This window comes from Psittacula echo (assembly GCF_963264785.1).
Source record: "Psittacula echo genome assembly, chromosome: 11".
In the NCBI taxonomy this organism is placed as follows: Eukaryota; Metazoa; Chordata; class Aves; order Psittaciformes; family Psittacidae; genus Psittacula; species Psittacula echo.
Window position 1 is genome coordinate 1,601,827 of NC_137746.1, and position 19,106 is coordinate 1,620,932.

Consider the following 19,106-nt stretch of genomic DNA (forward strand, 5'->3'; position numbering starts at 1 on the left):
AAGACTTGACATGCTAATGCTGGTGCAGTGAATGGTGGTGTTGCTTTGCTCCCTTCTGCTTGTAGCAGTCAGGGGGCAGGAGATTCATAGTGTCATAGTTATTGCTGTTTTGAGATTCAGGCTGTGATTCTGTTTTGCTTCGTAATGCAGTTTGTCATGACTGTGTGTTTGTGGTCATGCTTTTGAGTTCAGATATTACCCCTGGCTTCTTCCAGGAAATGATGGAAGCTTTGTATGGTTCCCCTTCCTCTCTCTCCACAGGTTTTTAATATCCCTGACAGGCTGTGATCTCCTTAACTGTCAAGTGAAAAGTAAGAGAATATTGTCACAGCTTTCGAGATCTCATGTATTTGATTTTCATAACTGGCTGTGACTCATACCACGAAAATATGGATCTGAGACTAAAATTAATGTGGATGAAAAGAATTAGCACGGTCTGTTTGTATCTAGAGTCCATATGAATCATGCCAAGGATTGAAGTTTATTTTTAACTGTTTCTAGCCCCTGGGATCTTTTAAGGACGATTTGCTTTAGGAGATGTTAACCCTGACTTTTGATTTGTAGGCATCAGCATCTGGTGAGGTGAGCTGCGTGGATGAGATTCTAAAAGTAAGTCCTCTGTGCTTTTGTTCCTAACTTATTTGTTCAGAATACAAATGTTCCTAAGGAGGTGGAAAGTACTCAGCAGTTGAGTAGTGCCTTTTAAATCGACTTGGCTGCAAGTCATTACAGGAGGGCTCTTCAATTACTCCTCTAGCATAGGTTGGCTGGGGAAGACTGAAAGCGGAGCTGGGCTCTGGGCAATGCTGGGTGTGCACATCATCTCCTGGATATCCTCACTGCATTCCTGTTCTTGCAGGCCACCTCCCTGTTAACCAGAATTGCCCATTTCTTCCCCCAAAATACAGTCCTTGTTATCTTTCCGATTATGGTAATTCTTCTGGTACCCCATGGCAGAGCTTTCCCTTCTCTTCTACCCGGGTTATTTTCTCAAGTCTTCATGTCATGTGTCTACTCCATGGTCCTTGGAGACACCCTGAGAGAGCACTTTCCTGCTTCAGGCATTTGATTTTCCCCTTTTCTCCTCAAACTTCATAGGTTTCCCTTTCCTAGGATTCTTCTTTCTACCCCTGCATCCTCCATGTTCTCTTCACAGTCTGAATTGATCAGACTCTGCCTTCTGCTGCAGTTTATGTTCAGGCCAATCCATTTTATTGATTTATGCTTTCTGCTTGTTATTATGTCTTGACTCGCTGTTCTCATAGATAGCAATTTAAAATTTAGCTTTACGTGCAGAATCCTTGTTACCCGTTTGGCAAATAAAGCTTAGTGAAGTGTGCACAGTGAGCTGGAAATCGAGAGGCAGGGTTACCAATTGAGTCAAGACTGTAACTTGAAATCTTTGCTTTAATTTTTGTTAATAGCTTTCCTTTTTTGTTCTGGTTGTAGGAGATGACCCATTCTTGGCCTCCTCCACTGACTGCTATTCATACACCATGCAAAACTGAACCGTCAAAATTTCCTTTTCCAACAAAGGTCAGTGCTGTAGCCAAACGCTGAATGCTGTTGAAAGAGTAACTCTTGTTAAAGAGCAGGGTTTTGGAACTCTCTTAAGTTCAATTCTTTATAGTTCTGGCTTTGTTTCAGTGCTTTGTATCTCTTTTATCTTGCTTCACAACAACATCGGTCAGCAGTAGCCTCATGAAGAATGCCATTGGTTTTCCTCTGCTTCACGCACCCGGAGCAGCGAGCAGGGATGTCAATAATAGCACTTTCATTTTTTAGTTTCCTAAATTCAAACCTTCTTCAGGATAAAGCTTGAAAATGCCATTGAGCCTTTTGCCCTGCAGGGAATCTTTGCACCATTTTGTGTAGAACCAAGCAAGCATGTTTATCTCCATCTGGTAGAGTAAATGCTAAGAAATTTCAATGTACCTTTCTGCGTAAACTGAATTTTCCTCATCATTCTGAAGTCCTTTAATAGTGCTGTCAGGTCTTATATGGTCAATTACTGAGAATATGACTAGAACAGTTTAAAAATCAGATGTTTTGCTAAAGAAATTTTCAGACTCTTCCAGAAGATCCCTCCCCAACCTCCCATGTACTGAATAACTACCGATGTGTTTAAGCTATTAATTCTAATGAGAAATCAGTTGTTCTTTGCTGCTGTTGACAGCACAGGGCACATTTCCAGGAGACCTGCTGGAGCTGACACCTCTGAGGAAGGAATTCTCTTGCTGGCTGCTTGCTGCCTTCCCTGGGGCCGGGTCAGCAGCCCCAGCTCCAGGGTTTCCCAGGCTTTGGTAATGATTTGCCTTCAAATCCAGCTCTGCCGTCTGCAGTGCCTGGAAGCTGCTGGGTAGGTAGGGCAGATAGCTGGGGGTAGTGACTTCTGCAAGCACAGCTCAGCTTGCTCTAGCTGACTCATCCAAGACTTCATGGTTTGTTTCCTGTATTTGCTGATTACCAGAGCAAGATTGAACTCAACAATACAGTTTTATTCCAGACTTAACATATCTGAAATGGATTGGAGTACTCCACCCCTAACTTGGCATAACTTCAGAGTGAAGAAATTACACTGTTTGTCTTCATAATAATTAAGACTACCCTTTTCCTGGCCAGACTGCTGCTCTAGAGCATAGCTTGCTGCTCTCAGCTTCCTCTTGGAAGCAAATTACTCCCCAAAACAGAACAGTTCACTAAGGTATGTTAGGAAGATTCTGTCATTGAGGTCTTTAATGTAATCTGTCTGAACCGATTGGTTTATGTGAGTTCTTCAACACCAGCTTCTTTCAGCCAAAGGTTCCACGTCTCACATTGTATGTGCACATCCACAGGACTCCCACCAGCTGGTGCTAGGTTAAACAGGTCGGGTTCCTGTGCTGGGTAATACCCGAGAGCCATGGGCACTCCTGGAGTCATCCCATTTGCATTGCATGCTCTGTCTCCCTGCGTCTTCCTCGCTTCTCTCCAGTGAGCTGAAAATGGAGACCAAGCCATAGAGTTCTCAGCCTTCCTTTTAAAGGAGTATCTAGAAATAAATCTCCTTGTCTATTTTCTTAACTGTAGATCAATATTAATCTTGCATATATTACTTTCAGTCAGGGTTTAGTTGCTGTGTGCTGTAAAACAGCACTTGAAATAGTTCCTAACCTTTATTGTAAAAGAAAGAAATTCCACATCTTTCCTCATCGATGAAGGTACTTCACTGCTTTGAGTATTTATTGCTGAACCTTCAGGGAAATGCTCCCCTTCACTCTCTTTTCAGTACATTCGCTAGAACTGCTTTTGTCTGCGTTTCTCTGGTATTTGCTCAGTTTGGGCAGAAAGGAGGTGTGCAGTGATAAATGTGACTCTGTGATGCAGAGAGAAGCTACGTAAGATTGCACGGTGTTGTTAACGCTTGAACAAAAAAGGTAGGTTGTGGGGTTTTGAAGCGATCAACCCCGATTGTGCTGCTTCACCCTGTGTGCAAGAAATTCCATTTATGGCTGCTCGGAGTCTTCTGACTTTGCGCCAGCTTTTTCATTCTGTGGCTGCACATCTTAGCCATGGAGCTCTGTCAGATTCTCTCTCAGCATCCAAAGCCTATAATTTCCTCTGCCTTTCCCCTCTGTCATTCTTGGCAGCAGCATCTTTGCAGGATTCCAGCGAGTTAGCGAGCCATAGGCTTGTGCAGTCTGGACCCAGAGCAGGAGTCAGAAAGCAAAACAGAACAGTGGTTTGCTTTAATCAAGCAGTACTGTTCAGGGCAAGCTCATTCTCTGTGATACTGCACTCACTTCATTGGCAAGTAATGTGCTGAAGTATTTCACAGCATTCCTCTTGTGGGCAGAAGTTTGGTATGTTTTGCCTGCACACATAGAATTCAGCTCCCTTTGGTGAAGCAATGGGTTTTCTGCTAAGACTGTTGGGATAGGATCTCTTTCCCTACGTGTAGATAGTGAGTAGCTTGAAGGAACTGACGGGGGCCTCTCTGGTTACTATAAATATATCTAACAGTTGTCAGGAAGTCTTTGAATCAGGAGATGAAAATTCATGAAAATAGGTCAGGGGAGGTTTTATGCAGAAAATGGAGATTCCTGAGTCTTGATAAAAAGTGTTACTGGGGACCCAATGCTATCATTTTGTCCTGTGCAACTTGATTAAGCCATGGGCTCGCAGTGAAAACCTCCAGAGACATGGGCATGTTTGTAAGATCATAGAATCACAGAACAGTTTGGGTTGGAAAGGACCCCAAGATCATCCTGTTCCAACCCCCCTGCCATGGGCAGGGACACCCCACACTAAACCATGGCACCCAAGGCTCTGCCCAACCTGGCCTTGAACACCGCCAAGGATGGAGCATTCACAACCTCCCTGGGCAACCCATTCCAGTGCCTCAGCACCCTCTCAGTAAAGAATTTCTTCCTTAGATCCAATCTAAACTTCCCCTGTTTCAGTTTGAACCCGTTACCCCTTGTCCTGTCACTACAGTCCCTGATGAAGAGTCCATCCCCAGCATCCTTGTAGGCCCCCTTCAGATACTGGAAGCTGCTCTGAGGTCTCCATGCAGCCGTGGATACGTTAAACCCAGCTGTTAGAGGGTGGAAGTTGTCTCTTTCAAAGCAATGAGAGAGGATTGGCAGGTTTTGTCCCTGCAGACCCGAGCAGTGACTTGGAGGCATCTCTGGAGATGAGGACCCTGTCTCCAGGTTTATTCAGTGTCTGCTCCTTGTTGGAGTTACTGCAGAGGCCCATGCTCAGATCCCTCAAACTGCTGCAATACGGGAACGTCTGAGAAACAGAAATGAGACCTGACCTCAGATTTCAAGCATTAAATGGAAAATGGGGCTCCGGCCAAGCTGGTAACCTGCGAATGAGAGCTGGGTACCCCATGGCCATTCTGTCCCATTGGCCAGTGCTTTTCTCTCCACAGTTTTTGTGTCAGTTTTCGTTTCTTGCTTAAGTGTCTTCCCTATCAAACCTCAGCAGTCTGTTATACTTTGGTTAAAAGGGTTTCCTTCCTTTAAGTTGTTTTTAATGTCTTCTTTGTGACGCAGGCCTTTCAAATGTGCAGCTATAAATAACTGGAGTTGAAAGGAGAGCTTTTTTTTAAATCTCTGAGTTTCTTAAAGAAATATTTATTCAGAGGCAAAATGGATGGCGAGAGAGTTGGAAAAAGTTGCACATCTCAACATAACACCTCGTTAAAGTGCACTTCACTGAAAGGCTGCTCTGTGCCTTAGAAATGGGAAGTTGACTACAGCGAGCAATTAGGCAGGTGTTTGCTGCAGGGTTTGTGATACACGTACTGGTAGGAGCAGGGCCCGTTCCTCCTCCTCTGCTCACCCAGTGCAGTTGCTCTGTAGATGTGGGGTTTGACACCGTGTGGTCTTAACCTCTTTTTTGACTTGGAGCTTGTCAACTTCTCTAAGGTGACAGTGGAAAAAGGCAGTCAGGGAATCGTGCTTGCACTCTTTGTGTCTATGTAACAGGTGACCATCAGGTTTTATTCTGAAGGATGCGTAGCTGTTGCTTTCCACTGAAGTCACAAGGCTTCTCTCCAAGCAGCTTCACTTTGCAGGTTCATTTTACTTTCATTGCCCCTTCCTTTCAGTTAGTAAAGATTAGAGGCGTTTGCAGTCCTTTATTACAAGGAAAGTTCCCGATCAAGTTCCCTATCAACAAACTACTTGAGTGCATTATTGCAGCTGCTTTCACGCTTGAAATAAAAAGCCAAAGGAAATAAGAAATACCCAAGTGAGCTCTCCTGTGCGGAGAAAGCTTTTGTGTGCTTAAAAAGCCAGATTTTGTAAACTGTGCCCGTAACTGCTGCATGTCCCTGCCTCAGCTGGTTGGGAAAACTGGGTCACAGCTTTACCACAAATCCTGGAATTCATTGTTGAATTGCAGTTCTGATTTGCCACTGCCAGAGCATTTAAGCAAGAAGTGTGTGTATAACATCATGAATTGAGCCAAAGATTTTTGAGTTAGATTTATGGGGCCAGCATTTGTCCTCATTTTAAAAGGAGGTCAGGAAGGTCCTATTTTAAAAGGGCATTCGAGCCTAGAAGTAGGTTTTCAGTAACTTGGTAGCCTTTGCGTATTTGTTTGTTGAAACAGTCTTGTAGGGTTTCAGAAAGCAATTGTATAAGTGCTAACGTTTGCAAGGCTTTATCTTCCATGGCTTGATTTACAGGTAACAGATTCATTATATACCAAGGGAAGCTGCATGTCCTTGTTTACTGGCTTCTGTACAAGTGACTTGTCCAGTCACATGAAGATGTGGCCTTTGCAGGGAGGAATGACATGGCAGCCAGCTCTGCTGGGCTGCATTCGCCAGGGACTGGCTTGGAGATCGAGTGAAAATACATAAAACTAGCAGCAAAGCTTGTCTGAGTATAAGGAAGATAAAGAAAAAGCTACTGAACAGCTCCTCTCTGTGCAAACATACATGAAGACGGGGTTTATGGATGTTACATAGGGGTTTTGGTGTTTTGGCTATCATCTAATATAACTGCATGTGGCCCTTCTTAAAGCTAAGCAAGTGCGAAAGCTGTGCTGAGGATGAGGAGTTGGAAGTGCTCCTTCCCTGTGCTGGCTGGGTCTTGAGGGCTGGTGAGAGGTGCTGGGGCCCAGATAGCAAATCCCTCCTGTATCCTTGGGTGTTTTCTGTAGGGGTTGGGTGCCCTCGTTTCAGTTGAAAGAGCAGCTTGCTTCCAGCATGGCTTTTGATGTGTTAAAATTCCTAGTGAAAACCCACTTGTGATCTTTTATTCCCTTAGGAGTCTCAGCAGCCCAGTTTTGGCACGGGGGAGCAGAGTAAGTATATGAAACTTCCTGTAATATGTTCAGTGTTTGGGTTGTGATTCACTTTTCTCAGCACCTCCTGCTCTTTAGAGAATGAGACTTTCCAGACTGGTGTTGGGATGGAGTCTCTGTTAAGAGTTTCTTTACTTTCTCAGGTTTTAACTTCTTAAACAATTGCTTGGTTCTGTTGTGATCTAGAAAGCTGTAACTGAGTTGCAAGGTTGTTATTGTCTTCTAGGGAAAAAACAGTGGGTTTAATTTGTCATTTGTTCTAATTCTGGAGAAAATACCTCCCTCTGTGCTTCATGGGACTGAAAATAGCGGAGTCCTAAACCAAAACACCCTGTAAAAAAACCAGCTCCCTGCTTGGAGATATGCTGGAAACTGAGATAGGGCTCATGCTTACGTTGCAACCTCACTGTTTGTTTTCACTCTGTTGTTTTAAAAGCAAAAGCGAGGACTGGAGAGGAGCTCGTACAGTGGTAGGCTCAGTAATAACATTGAATTTCGTGCCCCAAAATGCATTTTCAGATTTCAGACAAAAGCAGCTTTAAGTTCTCTTTATCGTTGGTTTGAATATTGCTGGAGTTAATAACAGCACAGGTAACTACCAGGTAAAATTGAGTTAGATTTGCACTGTTCCCTTCAAAAAGTCTTTCCTTTTCCTCTTGAAGTGATTAAACAGATTAAATAGTGAAAGAGGAATGGTTTAATCTTAGATATTCCCATGCAGCTTAATCTGAGCACCTATTACCATGGGAAATTAAGGAAATAACTCAAATCCAGGATGCTAAACCATAGACTGTGTTAGAGGAGCAACTGGTCTTGAGGGCTGTGAGTGAAGAGGCAAAGTTAATCAAAACCGAGCACCAGTTTTCAACTCCTGTTTGAATTCTTTGGGAAGCTTTTGACAGCCCTCATTCTAGTTTCTGTTCTACCCTTAGCTATTTGCCAGAACGAAAGAAAAGGGAAGGAAAAAAGCCCCAAACCTAAAAGCAGATCACATCCGGATGTATTCCTGCTTTAAGAATTGACTTCTGACTTTGATTTCTGGATGTGAAGATTGGTCATTTACTGACAAGCTGCGTAGGGACAGGCTGATTTATATCCTGTATCCTGCATGTCGAAGACAACAAATTAATCCTGATAGAAACAAAACAGCTTTCACACCATCAATGACAAATTGTGTATTGGCTCAGACAGCAATGATTTAAATCATTTTCTGGAGTTTCTTGATTCACATTTGCTGTATTTAGTATTTTGTCTCTGTATCCACTCACTTCTCCATTTCTTTTGGTCTGTTGGAGATTGTACCTTGTGTCAGTTACTACTTTCTCCCGTCTACTCAGCTCTTCCTGGTTTCTCTCTGTCTGTATCCTCTTGGCAGCTTTGGAGTGCCTTGTTTTGCTGGCTGAGTTTTCACTTTGCCTTTCTTCTTTTTCTTCTTCTAGAACGTTACAATCCTTCATCAAAAACCTCCAATGGTCATCAGTCCAAAGCGTAAGTGGCTGCTGCGAAAACCTTTCACAAACAATAGTTGGATCTTAAGAGACTTGGACAATAGCGGTTTCTTTCACTAGGACGTGTCAGCTCTTGCACAGACTCACATACTTCTGCTTGACTGGCACAAAAAGGGGATCATGGTTAAGCAGCCATTTTCTGGGACATTAGACCAAGTATTGCTCACTGGAGTGAGTAACACACACCCAGTGCTGCCTTTCCATTCGCCTGGCTTCGTGTCAGTTGTCAGGATAAATGTGTGAGAGTGTGGACCTTGGAGTCAGCTTGGGAACCACAATGGTGTCAGCATATAGGAATGGGCAGGATGGGACAGGACTTCCCAAACATGCACATTGCAGAGCTGTCAGCTGGAAGCAGCTTGTGGTGACAGCACATATAGACAGGGTGGGAACTGGTTTGTGCTGGAGGAGACAGTGATGTGTGTTTGGGATCTAGATGAGTTTGTTCTGCTCAGTGTCTGAACTGACGGACATTTCCATTAGTTACACACAGACCCAATGTTTTACTTTGTCAATCATGAGCTGGAATTAAAAAGGCAGGTGGAATATTCTAGATGGCTGTAGTGCACCTTTCTCACACCTGGAAATCAATACAAGCTGTTAAAAGATTGTTTCCAAACAAATATGGCAAAGAAAATCAATGTGTACCAGCTGGTTGTATGTTTAAGGAAAGTGTGTGTCGATTCTGAAAACTGAGTTAACATTTGTTGTGATGCAGCCACAGATGAAGTCTGGTTCTGCTTGTCTGTGCACATGTTACAGTGTTAGCAAGATTAAAAAGCCTGTGAGGAGGGAATAGAACAAAAAGAAGCCCCCTCAGTTATTGTAGACACACAGTCAGTTTGTTTAAGATGCTCACCTGCAGCCAGCTCGGTGAGTGGTGGAAATGCAAGTTCACCATTTGGCTTTGCTTCTGTCACAGCAGTATAGGCCAAGAGGAACTGTGCTATTCCTAAAGCTGAGGGCTGTGAGAACATCTAAGAACAAGAATTAGTGTTGGACTGGGATGCACAGGAAGAAAGCTGAGATGATGTTTCCTGTGACAGTCCAGTTTTAAATCAATAAACCCCCCTCAGTGGTTGTGATCTGGTCAAAAGAACTTTAAAAAGGGGAGAAATGCATCTTTTGTAGAGGGAGAGCAATGAAACATTCCAGAGCTAGATGCTAGAGGCTGGTGTTCCTTTTCAGGTCACCAGTAGAGCAGCTGGGCTGTGAAACTCGGATGTGTTACACTTCTAATCCTTTCTCCTTTTCTTTTTCCAGATGTGAATCGAACCAGACAGAGTAAGATGCTTCATTTCTCTAATCAAAGGGGTTTTCAATATGCACAAAAGCCCTGTAGTCTTGCTTGGTGTTTTCAATGTGTTCACCTATTTTGTGTTGTGAAACAGTGTGTGCATGTATGACTACCATCAATAATGATGGCTTTGAATAATAGTAATTACGGCTTACAACAGTTGCAGTGCTGCCATGAGACAGGAAACAGCCCCTAGTGTTAGCTTCCTTCATTCTATTTAAAACAGTATTCCTGGCCATTGTCTGTAAGTTAACTCCTCCTGCATCAGTAAACTGTGTCCAATTGCCTTTCTGAATTGAACAGAATGGACTAAGGAGTCTCAGTACCAGAATCCTGATTCTTCTCCAAAGAATGACTAAACTCACCATTCTTGAACGTTAAATGCTAGAATGGTGCCTTGTGGATTTCACCCACGCAGCCTGCTCTGTAGTATAAACAATAGCATGTTGAAATGTAGAAGAATGCTTTGAAAGTAATTAAAGTACACGGAAAAACTTGTCTCACTTTCTCCCTTTTACTTAGCATGTTGAAAGATGACTTAAAACTTAGCAGTAGCGAAGACAGCGATGGAGAGCAGGTATGTTCCTTCAGTCAGAGCTTCAGAAATAGAGCAGTGTTCAATATTCCACCAGTGAACTGGGCAGCTTAAGAGGAGGTTTGTGATTAAAAACCAAAAACCAAATGGAATGTTTTTAGACAAACCTCCTGAATGTAAACTGGGGGAAAATTACCTCTTTTGTGGAAACAGTATGCTTGGATTTAGAAAACCTTGTTTTACTGATTTCAAATGGGCTTTCTCTGAACATAAAATGTCAGTAGTGTGCTTTAAACATATGGGGTGGCCCACCATTTAAAGGTAGAACCTTTCATGCTCTGCCACTCCAACTAAATGATATAAATTTCTGTGCACATTAGTAGCTTGGGACTGTGCTTGGGATAATAAGGGATGCTGTACCTGTAACCAGGAGTATATCGCAGCACCTTCATTTTGTGGAAAAGTCTCTTTTCTCCTTTTTGTCAGTATTGGTGCAGCTTCTGCCAGAAATGGCATTTAGCTAAATGAAAAGTCCCTGGAGGGTCTGTGCTACCCTGCAGTGAGCCATGCTCCTCTCCTGCTCTTTTGCTGCCTGTCCCCAGCTCTAGTACTTGATTTTCTTCAGGTGGAAGGCCCTGAGATAGTACATTCAGTTGGTTAATTCCTGCTACTCTGGCATTTGGGGATATGTTATAATATATTGAACCATCTCATTCAAAAAGATGAAAACGTAGTGAGTGGTGGAAATAGGAGCTCTTAGAACTGCAGTCAGAATGTGTGGGACTCCGAGATGATAGATTTGTGGTGAAAACTTGGAGAAAACAACTCTGGTTTTCTGTGTAAATGCAGACAAATTTACAGTGCAGCAAGCACTGAATTAAGATGCTGTAAAGGCTCTCAATTGATGCTTTGCAACTGAAGTGTATGTACAATCCTAAATAACTTCTGGAAGTTTCATGCTCCTTTTCTTGATTGCAGGACTGCGATAAGACAGTGCCAAGGAGCACACCTGGAAGGTAGGCATTCCTGCTGCATTGCGCAGGGAGAGCAGGGGCTGATGTTCAGCGCTGTCAGCACTCCTGACTTCTGAATTTCATGTCTGTGTTTCATCTTGTGTTAAAGCAAAAGGCAATTAGAATTGAACCGGTGATTAAACAGCATAGATGCTGCTAACTCCGCTAACCGCTTTGGGAAGGGGGGAAACAAAGACTGGTGTTTGTTCCAGTGTGAACTGTGTTCAGTTATGTTGAATTTTCTGGTTTGTGCTAATTAAAACACTGCATTTTATTCTTTCTAATGCAAGAATTCTCGGCTCTGTTTGTGCCTTGGGTGGTGTTTCTTGATTTTCCCTCATTTTTGTTTTCAGTAACTCTGAACCTTCACAGCATAACAGTGAAGGAGCAGATAATTCACGGGATGACTCGAGCAGCCATAGTGGATCTGAAAGCAGTTCAGGATCTGACTCTGAAAGTGAAAGCAGTTCCAGTGACAGTGAAGCTAATGAACCATCCCAGAGCGCATCCCCCGAGGTAGGGTTTGACATGGATTTGGGCTGTCTTCATTGGCTGGGCATTAATCCTGAGTTTTAGAAGCAGAAAAGAGTAATAAAATCATGGGATCGTTTTCAAGATGAGCTGTTCTTTTGCTGAAGGACCTGTGATTGGACATGGTAACAGTTCTCTACACAAGCACACATTTGAGGTTTGAATTTGAGGTGCTTTTTGCCACCAATTACCTGTTGGGGAGCAGAAGTTAGATATGGCAACAGCACCCTAAAAAGCTGCAGGCTCTTAGTGTGAAAAGCTGTGGCAGCAAATACTGCCTGTTGCTAGCAGCTGCTCCAGAGGAAGGGAAAAGAAGAGCTGTTATTTATTCCTCTATTCATCAACCTCTATCTCATTCCTTGTTTATCTCTGTTATTCTGGTGTACCCCTTGCTTGGCCTGCAGCGTGTTAACAGCTGTGCCATGGGAAGGATGGGAGAAATGTGAAATGCTTTATGTAATACTGGGGATTTTGTTTGGTTTTTAGCCGGAGCCACCACCAACAAACAAGTGGCAACTGGATAACTGGTTGAACAAAGTCAATTCACACAAAGTATCACCAGCTTCTTCCGTGGACAGCAATATTCCATCTTCCCAAGGCTATAAAAAGGAGGGACGGGATCAGGGCACAGGGAGCGGATACGCTGATCAAAGTGGATCCAAGGATTCCATTTCCTCTACACCGGGGCGAGATTCCAAACCCACCCAAAAGGGCTCGGAAGGCAGTCGTGGCAGGCAGAAATCGCCTGCCCAGAGTGACAGCTCCACACAGAGGAGGACTGTAGGTAAAAAGCAGCCCAAGAAAGCAGAAAAGACATCTGTTGAAGAGCCTAGAGGAGGTCTTAAAATAGAAAGTGAAACCCCAGTAGACATGGCAACAAATATCCCTTCCAACAGGCATAAGGCAGCCACAAAAGGCTCCAGAAAACCCAATATAAAGAAAGAGCCCAAATCTTCCCCTAGGCCTACAACAGAGAAAAAGAAATACAAGGCTTCAAGCAAATCTGCCCAGAAATCCAGGGAATTCATAGAAACAGATACCTCATCCTCTGATTCAGATGAAAATGAGAGCCTGCCTCCTTCCTCACAAACACCCAAATATTCTGAGAGCAATAGGACTCCTGTTAAATCTTCCATGGAGGAGGATGACAGCTTTTTTCGGCAAAGAATGTTCTCTCCTATGGAAGAGAAAGAGCTTCTTTCACCACTCAGTGATCCTGATGAAAGGTACCCACTCATTGTGAAGATTGACCTGAGCCTCTTATCAAGAATACCAGGGAAGCCTTACAAGGATGCTGACGCACCCAAAGTGGAAAAGAAACCCGTGCCAGAGAAGCACACAAGAGAATCCCAGAAGCAGCCATCTGACAAGAGTTCTACAAAAGGCAAAAGGAAACACAAGCAGGTGATGATTTTGTACAGAGACTTGCCTGTGCCTCAGCCCCTTAGGGCATCACTGCTGGTGTCACACATGCATAGCCTAGCGATGCAGTTCATACCTCAGTGCGGTGACTGAGCAGTTTAGGAGATGGTTTTGTGTTGTGTAGAACACATGGATCATCCCTGTGGTGGTAGAGACTGTTGGGATTTTCCTTTGGAGTGAAAAGGGGAAGGGAGAAGGTTGCACTTGCAGCTGGAGCTCATGGAGGTAGCACAGCTTCTGTACCTGTGAGCACTGCATCCTGCCCTCTCATGCCTGCACTTGATCTGGCACAGCCCTTGTTGCACTGCAGGCCACCTCAGGCAGCTGATCCAATGGAAAATTCACCTGGCCAAGAAAAAGGTGAAAGCTGGATCAGCTCCGTGAGCCAGTGAATCATGCAGCTGCATAGTGCCAGGACAAGGGATGGGGCAGAAATGGGCCTGGGGCATGGCCGCAGCAGGAACTGTGATCTCAGGGGTGCTGCTCTACTGGGAGCAGAGGGATCTCTCCATAATGATAGTTAATATTTTGCAAAAAAAGCATTTCATCTTCTCACCTATAAATAAAAAGCAGTAATGCCTGGGGGCAGTGAATGGACAGGAATCGATGGCGAGCTGAATAGAAGTGATACTCTTGAGAGGGGGGAATGGTGAGAAGAAGTTGGCAGTGTAATCTTAAACTGCTTTTAGAAACCTCAGAATAGAGACAGTCTGTATAAAGAGCAGACCTGTCAGAGGGACTCAGTGATCCAATAAATGTTTACAGCTTCCTGGTTTCCATGCAGTCAGTGCTGTGCAGCCCTGGCCTGGGGGGTCAGAAATGGGATTTCATCCTGGAAATTTCATTTTGACAGGGATTTGTCAGTGCCTGTGAGACTGTTGACATCTGGACTCAAAGGACTACGTGGTTGTGTTCTTCCCTGTGAGGGTGCTGAGGCGCTGGCACAGGGTGCCCAGAGAAGCTGTGGCTGCCCCATCCCTGGCAGTGTTCAAGGCCAGGTTGGACACAGGGGCTTGGAGCAAGCTGCTCCAGTGGAAGGGGTCCCTGCCTGTGGCAGGGGTTGGAGCTGGGTGAGCTTTAAGTTCCAAGCCCAAACATTCCATGATTCCATGTTTCTGTGATACTATTCAGAGAGTCATTTGAGTCTCCAGAGGAGATGGATAATTTCAGTTAAACCAGTTTTCCTAACTGAGCAACCTAAGAAAACTTGGCCACTTACTGAGATGTGTGTTTTCAAGGAGACCTTTATTCACTGTGTTGGTACTTCCCATAGTTTATGGTGATAACATGCTTGTGCTAAAATGAGCAGCTTGGCTGCTCATTCTTTTATGCAGGTTGGGAATTCAGAATCCAGACTTTGTTTTCAGTTATGTTCCAGTATTGGGGTCTGGTCTAATATTTGATATGGAGTAGATACTGTAGGGCATATCCTTGTCATCTGTACCTATCTTGTACACTGCAAAACACTTGCTAAATTAAGTCTCTTTATGCAACATTGCCACTGTCAGTGAAGCTGTAACAGTGGACCTTTGCCTGGATCTATTTCTTGTTTGCTTTACTCAGAACGAGGATGAGAACAGAGCCTGTGAAAGCAAGAAAACAAAACTGGAAGAAAAAGCTCCATCAGGACACAAGACTTCCAGCAGCAGGGAGTGAGTATCTCAGCTGTGTTTTCACCATTGAGGGCTCAGGGTGATTAAGGAGAAGGGTGCCTGTCTTCTCCCCTCTCCTCCTTGCCTCCTCCCTCCAAGTGTTCCACATTATGAAGCAGTTGGTAACATTTCAGTGTTTCTTACCCTTCAGACAGAATTCAGTTTCTCCTGGAAGTTGGTGGAAATTAATTTCCATAACCAAAACCATTGACCATAGGCGGTTGTTTTACTTAACACGAGTGAGGTAACCTCTCACGTGAAGGGTTGGTGTCTTATGGAATCAATGCTTCCCAGTTTTACTCTAATATACAGCTGGAGGTTGTTTTGTTTTAGAAATCAGCTGTTTCTGCAGATTTCCAGCAAAACCCAGCTTTTTGATCTCGCAAAATCTGTGCATTTGCATTACCCCACTCTGATAATTCTCCATTTAGCAAGTGTAAACTGCAAATAAATGACTTAACTGGCTTAAATGTGGTTTAACCCCAGCCGGCAGCGAAGTACCAGGCAGCTGCCCGCTCATTGCAGTCCCCCAGTGGGATGGGGAGGAGAATTGGGAAGTTTATTAATTGAAATAGAATACTAATAATTGTAGTGAAGAGGGACATAACCAAAAGGGGAAGAGAAATAAAACTCAAGGAAAAACAACCAACCAAGGGATGCACAAGACAGGAGCTCACCACCTGCTGACTGATGCCCGAGCAGTGATTGGGGTCTCCCCAAACAATTCCTCCCAGTTTCTAGGCTGATCATGGTGTGATATGGTCTGGGATGTCCCTTTGGCCTCCTGTCCCGGCTGGGTCCCCTGCCGGCCCCTTGTGCCCGCAGCCTCCTTGCTGCCGGGGTGTGAGAAGCTGCAAAGTCCTTGACTTGGTGTAAACACTGCTTAGCAACAGCTGAAATACCCGTGTGTTATCAATGTTATTCCCACACTAAATCCAAAGCACCTAGGAAGAAAAGTAACTCTCCAAGCTAAAACCAGCACATTGCATTGTATGGGAAGCTGATGGCTTTAAGATTTGGATCCGTGGATTTAGCCTCACGTTTGCTTGAGAGAATAGCTAAGGCAAGTGTGAGTTACACAAAAGCAAAGTAACGCAGAATTAACAACTCAGTAACGCTGTTTAATCCTCCTTCAGTTTTTTGCTATTTCTGTAAATTCCCGTGCTTTTGGGCTAGCTGTTATGCTGTGTATTTCTTGGTCAGTGTTAACTCCACAGGAAAAAGTAAGGGTTTTTTCCACTGCCTTTTCAAGCTGCTGTTTCAGATCAAGCAGCTGAAAACTGGTATAATTATGTCATGGAAAATGTTTCTGTATAGTGAGTAATGGCCAAATTACAAATAATGTGAGAAGCTGCAGCACATCAGATGCTAGAAAGCTTGTTTGCCCATTCTGAATTAAACAGTGTCTTACTATTTGTTAGGAAACAGACGTAGAGTAAGTGGATGCATTTCTAGCTTGATTATGCTTTTTTACCTATTATTTCCGATACTTGTTTGACTGCCAGTGCAGTTATCTGAAGGACATAGAACAAAATGAAACTCTATTATCTTACAAAGGTAATGGGTAGAAACAATTATTAGGGGAATCCTGGAATAGCCAGCGTTAGCCCTCAGCAGCCAAGTAGGAGTGTACTGAAAGGCTACAATGAGAACGCTTTCCAGATGCCTGGGTTCCAGAAAACATTTATCTGGACCATCTTCTGTCTGAGCTGTTAGATGATGAGTCGGGAACAGACAGCCTGGCGCTAACGCTGGCATCCATTCCTTACATCCCAAGTGTTCAGGGTGGATGTTTTATGGAGAACTCTTGGAGGGGTGTGGTTTTATGGTTAGAACTTGTCTGCTGTGTGTTCAGGTCAGAACAAATGAGATGGGGAAAGCGAGTTCACTTTGGCTTCATAGGAACCTACTCACTGAGATGATTAGTCTCTTTCCCTCTGTATCTGCTTTGCCAGGTTGAACAATACAAATCTGCTTTGTTTAAAAAATATATCAGTTTTAAGTAATAGATGTATTCAGAATAATAAAGAAAAGGTGGGGGTTTTTTTTGGGGGGGGATGTGGTTTTGGTTGGTTTCATTTTGGGGTTTTTTTAAGGAAAGAAACCCCAAAGCTGAATTTGTTCCTTTGGTCCAGGTCCTCAAAGCCAAGTGCTATTAAAGAAAAGGATTTGCTGCCGTCTCCTGCTGCCCCAGTCCTGCAGAAAGATGCCAAGCAAGAGCATGGCTCCCGGAAGAGGACGGTCAGTCAGTCCTCATCCCTGAAGTCCAGCAGCAACCTTGGCAAGGAGGGCAGCGGTGGCAGTAAAGGCAGCTCGTCTTCCAAACAGAAGAAAACAGAGGGCAAGGGTTCTAGCAATGCTAAAGAAACCAAGGTAAAGGGCTTTCCTGTGCATGCCTCTTGCTATGCATTGCAGTTTGTTATGCTCAGTGTGATCTAAACAACAAATTGCAGTTCAAGTTAAATGCAATTGGTTTTGGATGTGCATTGTGTCGTGTCCTAGTGCTTGAGTACTTAGTCTATAAATTAGTCTATAGTCTAAAATATAAATTAGTCTATAAAAGTCGAAGTTTGAGAGAGATTGTGGAATACTAATGCTTATTCCTACCAAATGTGTTTAATCATCTTCTGATTCCTGGTGCTGCTTCTGTATTGTTGAATCTGTTAGTTAAGAAATATCACCAGAAAGCTGTTTACACAATGGTAAATGGAAGAACAAGGTTATTCTTGTTTCACTGGAGCAGACACAGAGATTGTCCTGATTTTTAAGGAGGGCAGGAGCTCGGTCCACTCTCAGTGCTAGGGTGTGAAGCTGTAACTCTCATTTCATGACACTGTGGGACCACAGATTATTTTAACCCCAGGTCGGGAATATGCAGCACTGGCTGTGGTTGGAGAGGAGAAAACATGGTTATAAATGAAGATGGTGCAGAAAATGGTTTTAAGATATTTAGGTTAGGGAGATATTTCAATATGGAATTTAAAAATGTTATAGGAAAATTATACTTTTAGGTCACTAAATTTAATGTGCCTGTTGGTCAGGATGTAAATGTGTAGAACTGGATAGATTTTAGCCTGTGAAGCCATCTGAGAGCGTATTGTAGAATAGCTGTGCTGCGCAGTTCCTGTTGTATAACCAGTTTTGCGCAGAGTGTTTAACTGGGAGGATTTCACCTTTCTGTGTGATTCCAGTGTGTGCTGCAGGTGCTGGTGTGGCTGCCTCCAAGCTCTCTGCAGCAGAGCCCCGGGGCCTGTGACGGGCTGCAGAAACTCCAGTAGCTGAAGGAGCTGCTAAACCTCAGTAGCTGGATTTGCAATGGGAAAGCTCAGAAGCAAAATCTAACAATGCTCAGGAAAGAGAATTGATTTGGGGAGGAGTGAAGCAGCAAATAGACATTAGTGATGGCAGAAAGCAACTTAGTCATCAGGGTGGAGCTCTTGAGCATCTGAACTGGGAGATGCTGTGCTAGTGCCAGTGGCAGTGCGGTGGGATCGGAGGAGCCTGGCAGGGCTGTGCGCATCGGTGGCTGTGTAAGGCACTTCCAGGAGCTGCAGATAGTGCCTTTACCTTACAGGCTGAGGCCTTGCCCTTTATTTGTCAGCATAGAAAATGTCCTGAAGCCAGCAGTTAATGTGTGAGATGTTTATCATTTTATTCTTCACATATGCTTAGTCATGCCTACTTAGTCAAGTAGTAAGTACTCCTCCTGCATTGCACTGCATGTTTCATTGCTGTTTCTGGCATTACAATGGCAGATAGCACATTGCTGTGCCAGTCTGGTGCCTTGCAACTCCAGGATCCTTCTGATAAGCAATAATCTGATAAGTGTAAGTTATGAAATACATCTATATAGCTGGCCTTTGGTCACGGTAAATCAAGAGAGCAGAAAACACATATGAAGCTGGGGAGCTGTTTTGTATTGTTTAGCAAATAAAAATGGGTTCACTTTTGTTTCATAGCACATTTGTAGTGTCCAGTCTTTGGCCTGAAGTGTCATGTTGAGCCAAAATTTAGAGGAACAAGGGCAGTGTGTTGTGAAGACAGCTACTTTTCTCCCTGATGATGATGGTTATTCTTCCGAAATACTCTTTTTCCAAGGCAAAGACATTCAGCTGAGTGTATTGTTGATAGAAAGGAGAAATCATAAATAATAATCATCAGCTCTTTGTTAGAGTGGAAAACCCGGACTTGGAAACAGACACATGGGAGATTCAGGCAGGGAGTTCCTGGCCTGGGAGTATCTAGAAAGCCTTGGCTGCATTCTTTCTTCTAATGGAGATCCCTTGGTGTGTTGGACTGAGGAGCTTGGTTGTAGCCTCTGTGCCAGCAGTAGATGAAAGCCCC

General features: G+C 43.9%; 1 protein-coding gene across 6 annotated transcripts in view; it reads left to right on the plus strand.

Moving 5' to 3' along the window:
- AFF4 (ALF transcription elongation factor 4) overlaps positions 1–19,106 on the plus strand; it is a gene marked incomplete at its 3' end in the record, with an annotated part of 51,843 nt that overhangs the window by 21,741 nt on the left and 10,996 nt on the right. For 4 of the 6 annotated variants that reach the window (XM_080627471.1, XM_080627468.1, XM_080627473.1 and 1 more), the window contains 11 exons: positions 565–609; positions 1,450–1,536; positions 6,768–6,804; positions 8,244–8,292; positions 9,576–9,596; positions 10,132–10,186; positions 11,123–11,160; positions 11,511–11,673; positions 12,175–13,092; positions 14,674–14,762; positions 16,898–17,135. In XM_080627471.1, coding sequence (XP_080483597.1) covers positions 565–609; positions 1,450–1,536; positions 6,768–6,804; positions 8,244–8,292; positions 9,576–9,596; positions 10,132–10,186; positions 11,123–11,160; positions 11,511–11,673; positions 12,175–13,092; positions 14,674–14,762; positions 16,898–17,135 — 1,740 coding nt within the window. The remainder of the gene's footprint in view (positions 1–564; positions 610–1,449; positions 1,537–6,767; positions 6,805–8,243; positions 8,293–9,575; positions 9,597–10,131; positions 10,187–11,122; positions 11,161–11,510; positions 11,674–12,174; positions 13,093–14,673; positions 14,763–16,897; positions 17,136–19,106) is intronic. The other 2 variants (XM_080627469.1, XM_080627472.1) reach the window with 2 other exon arrangements.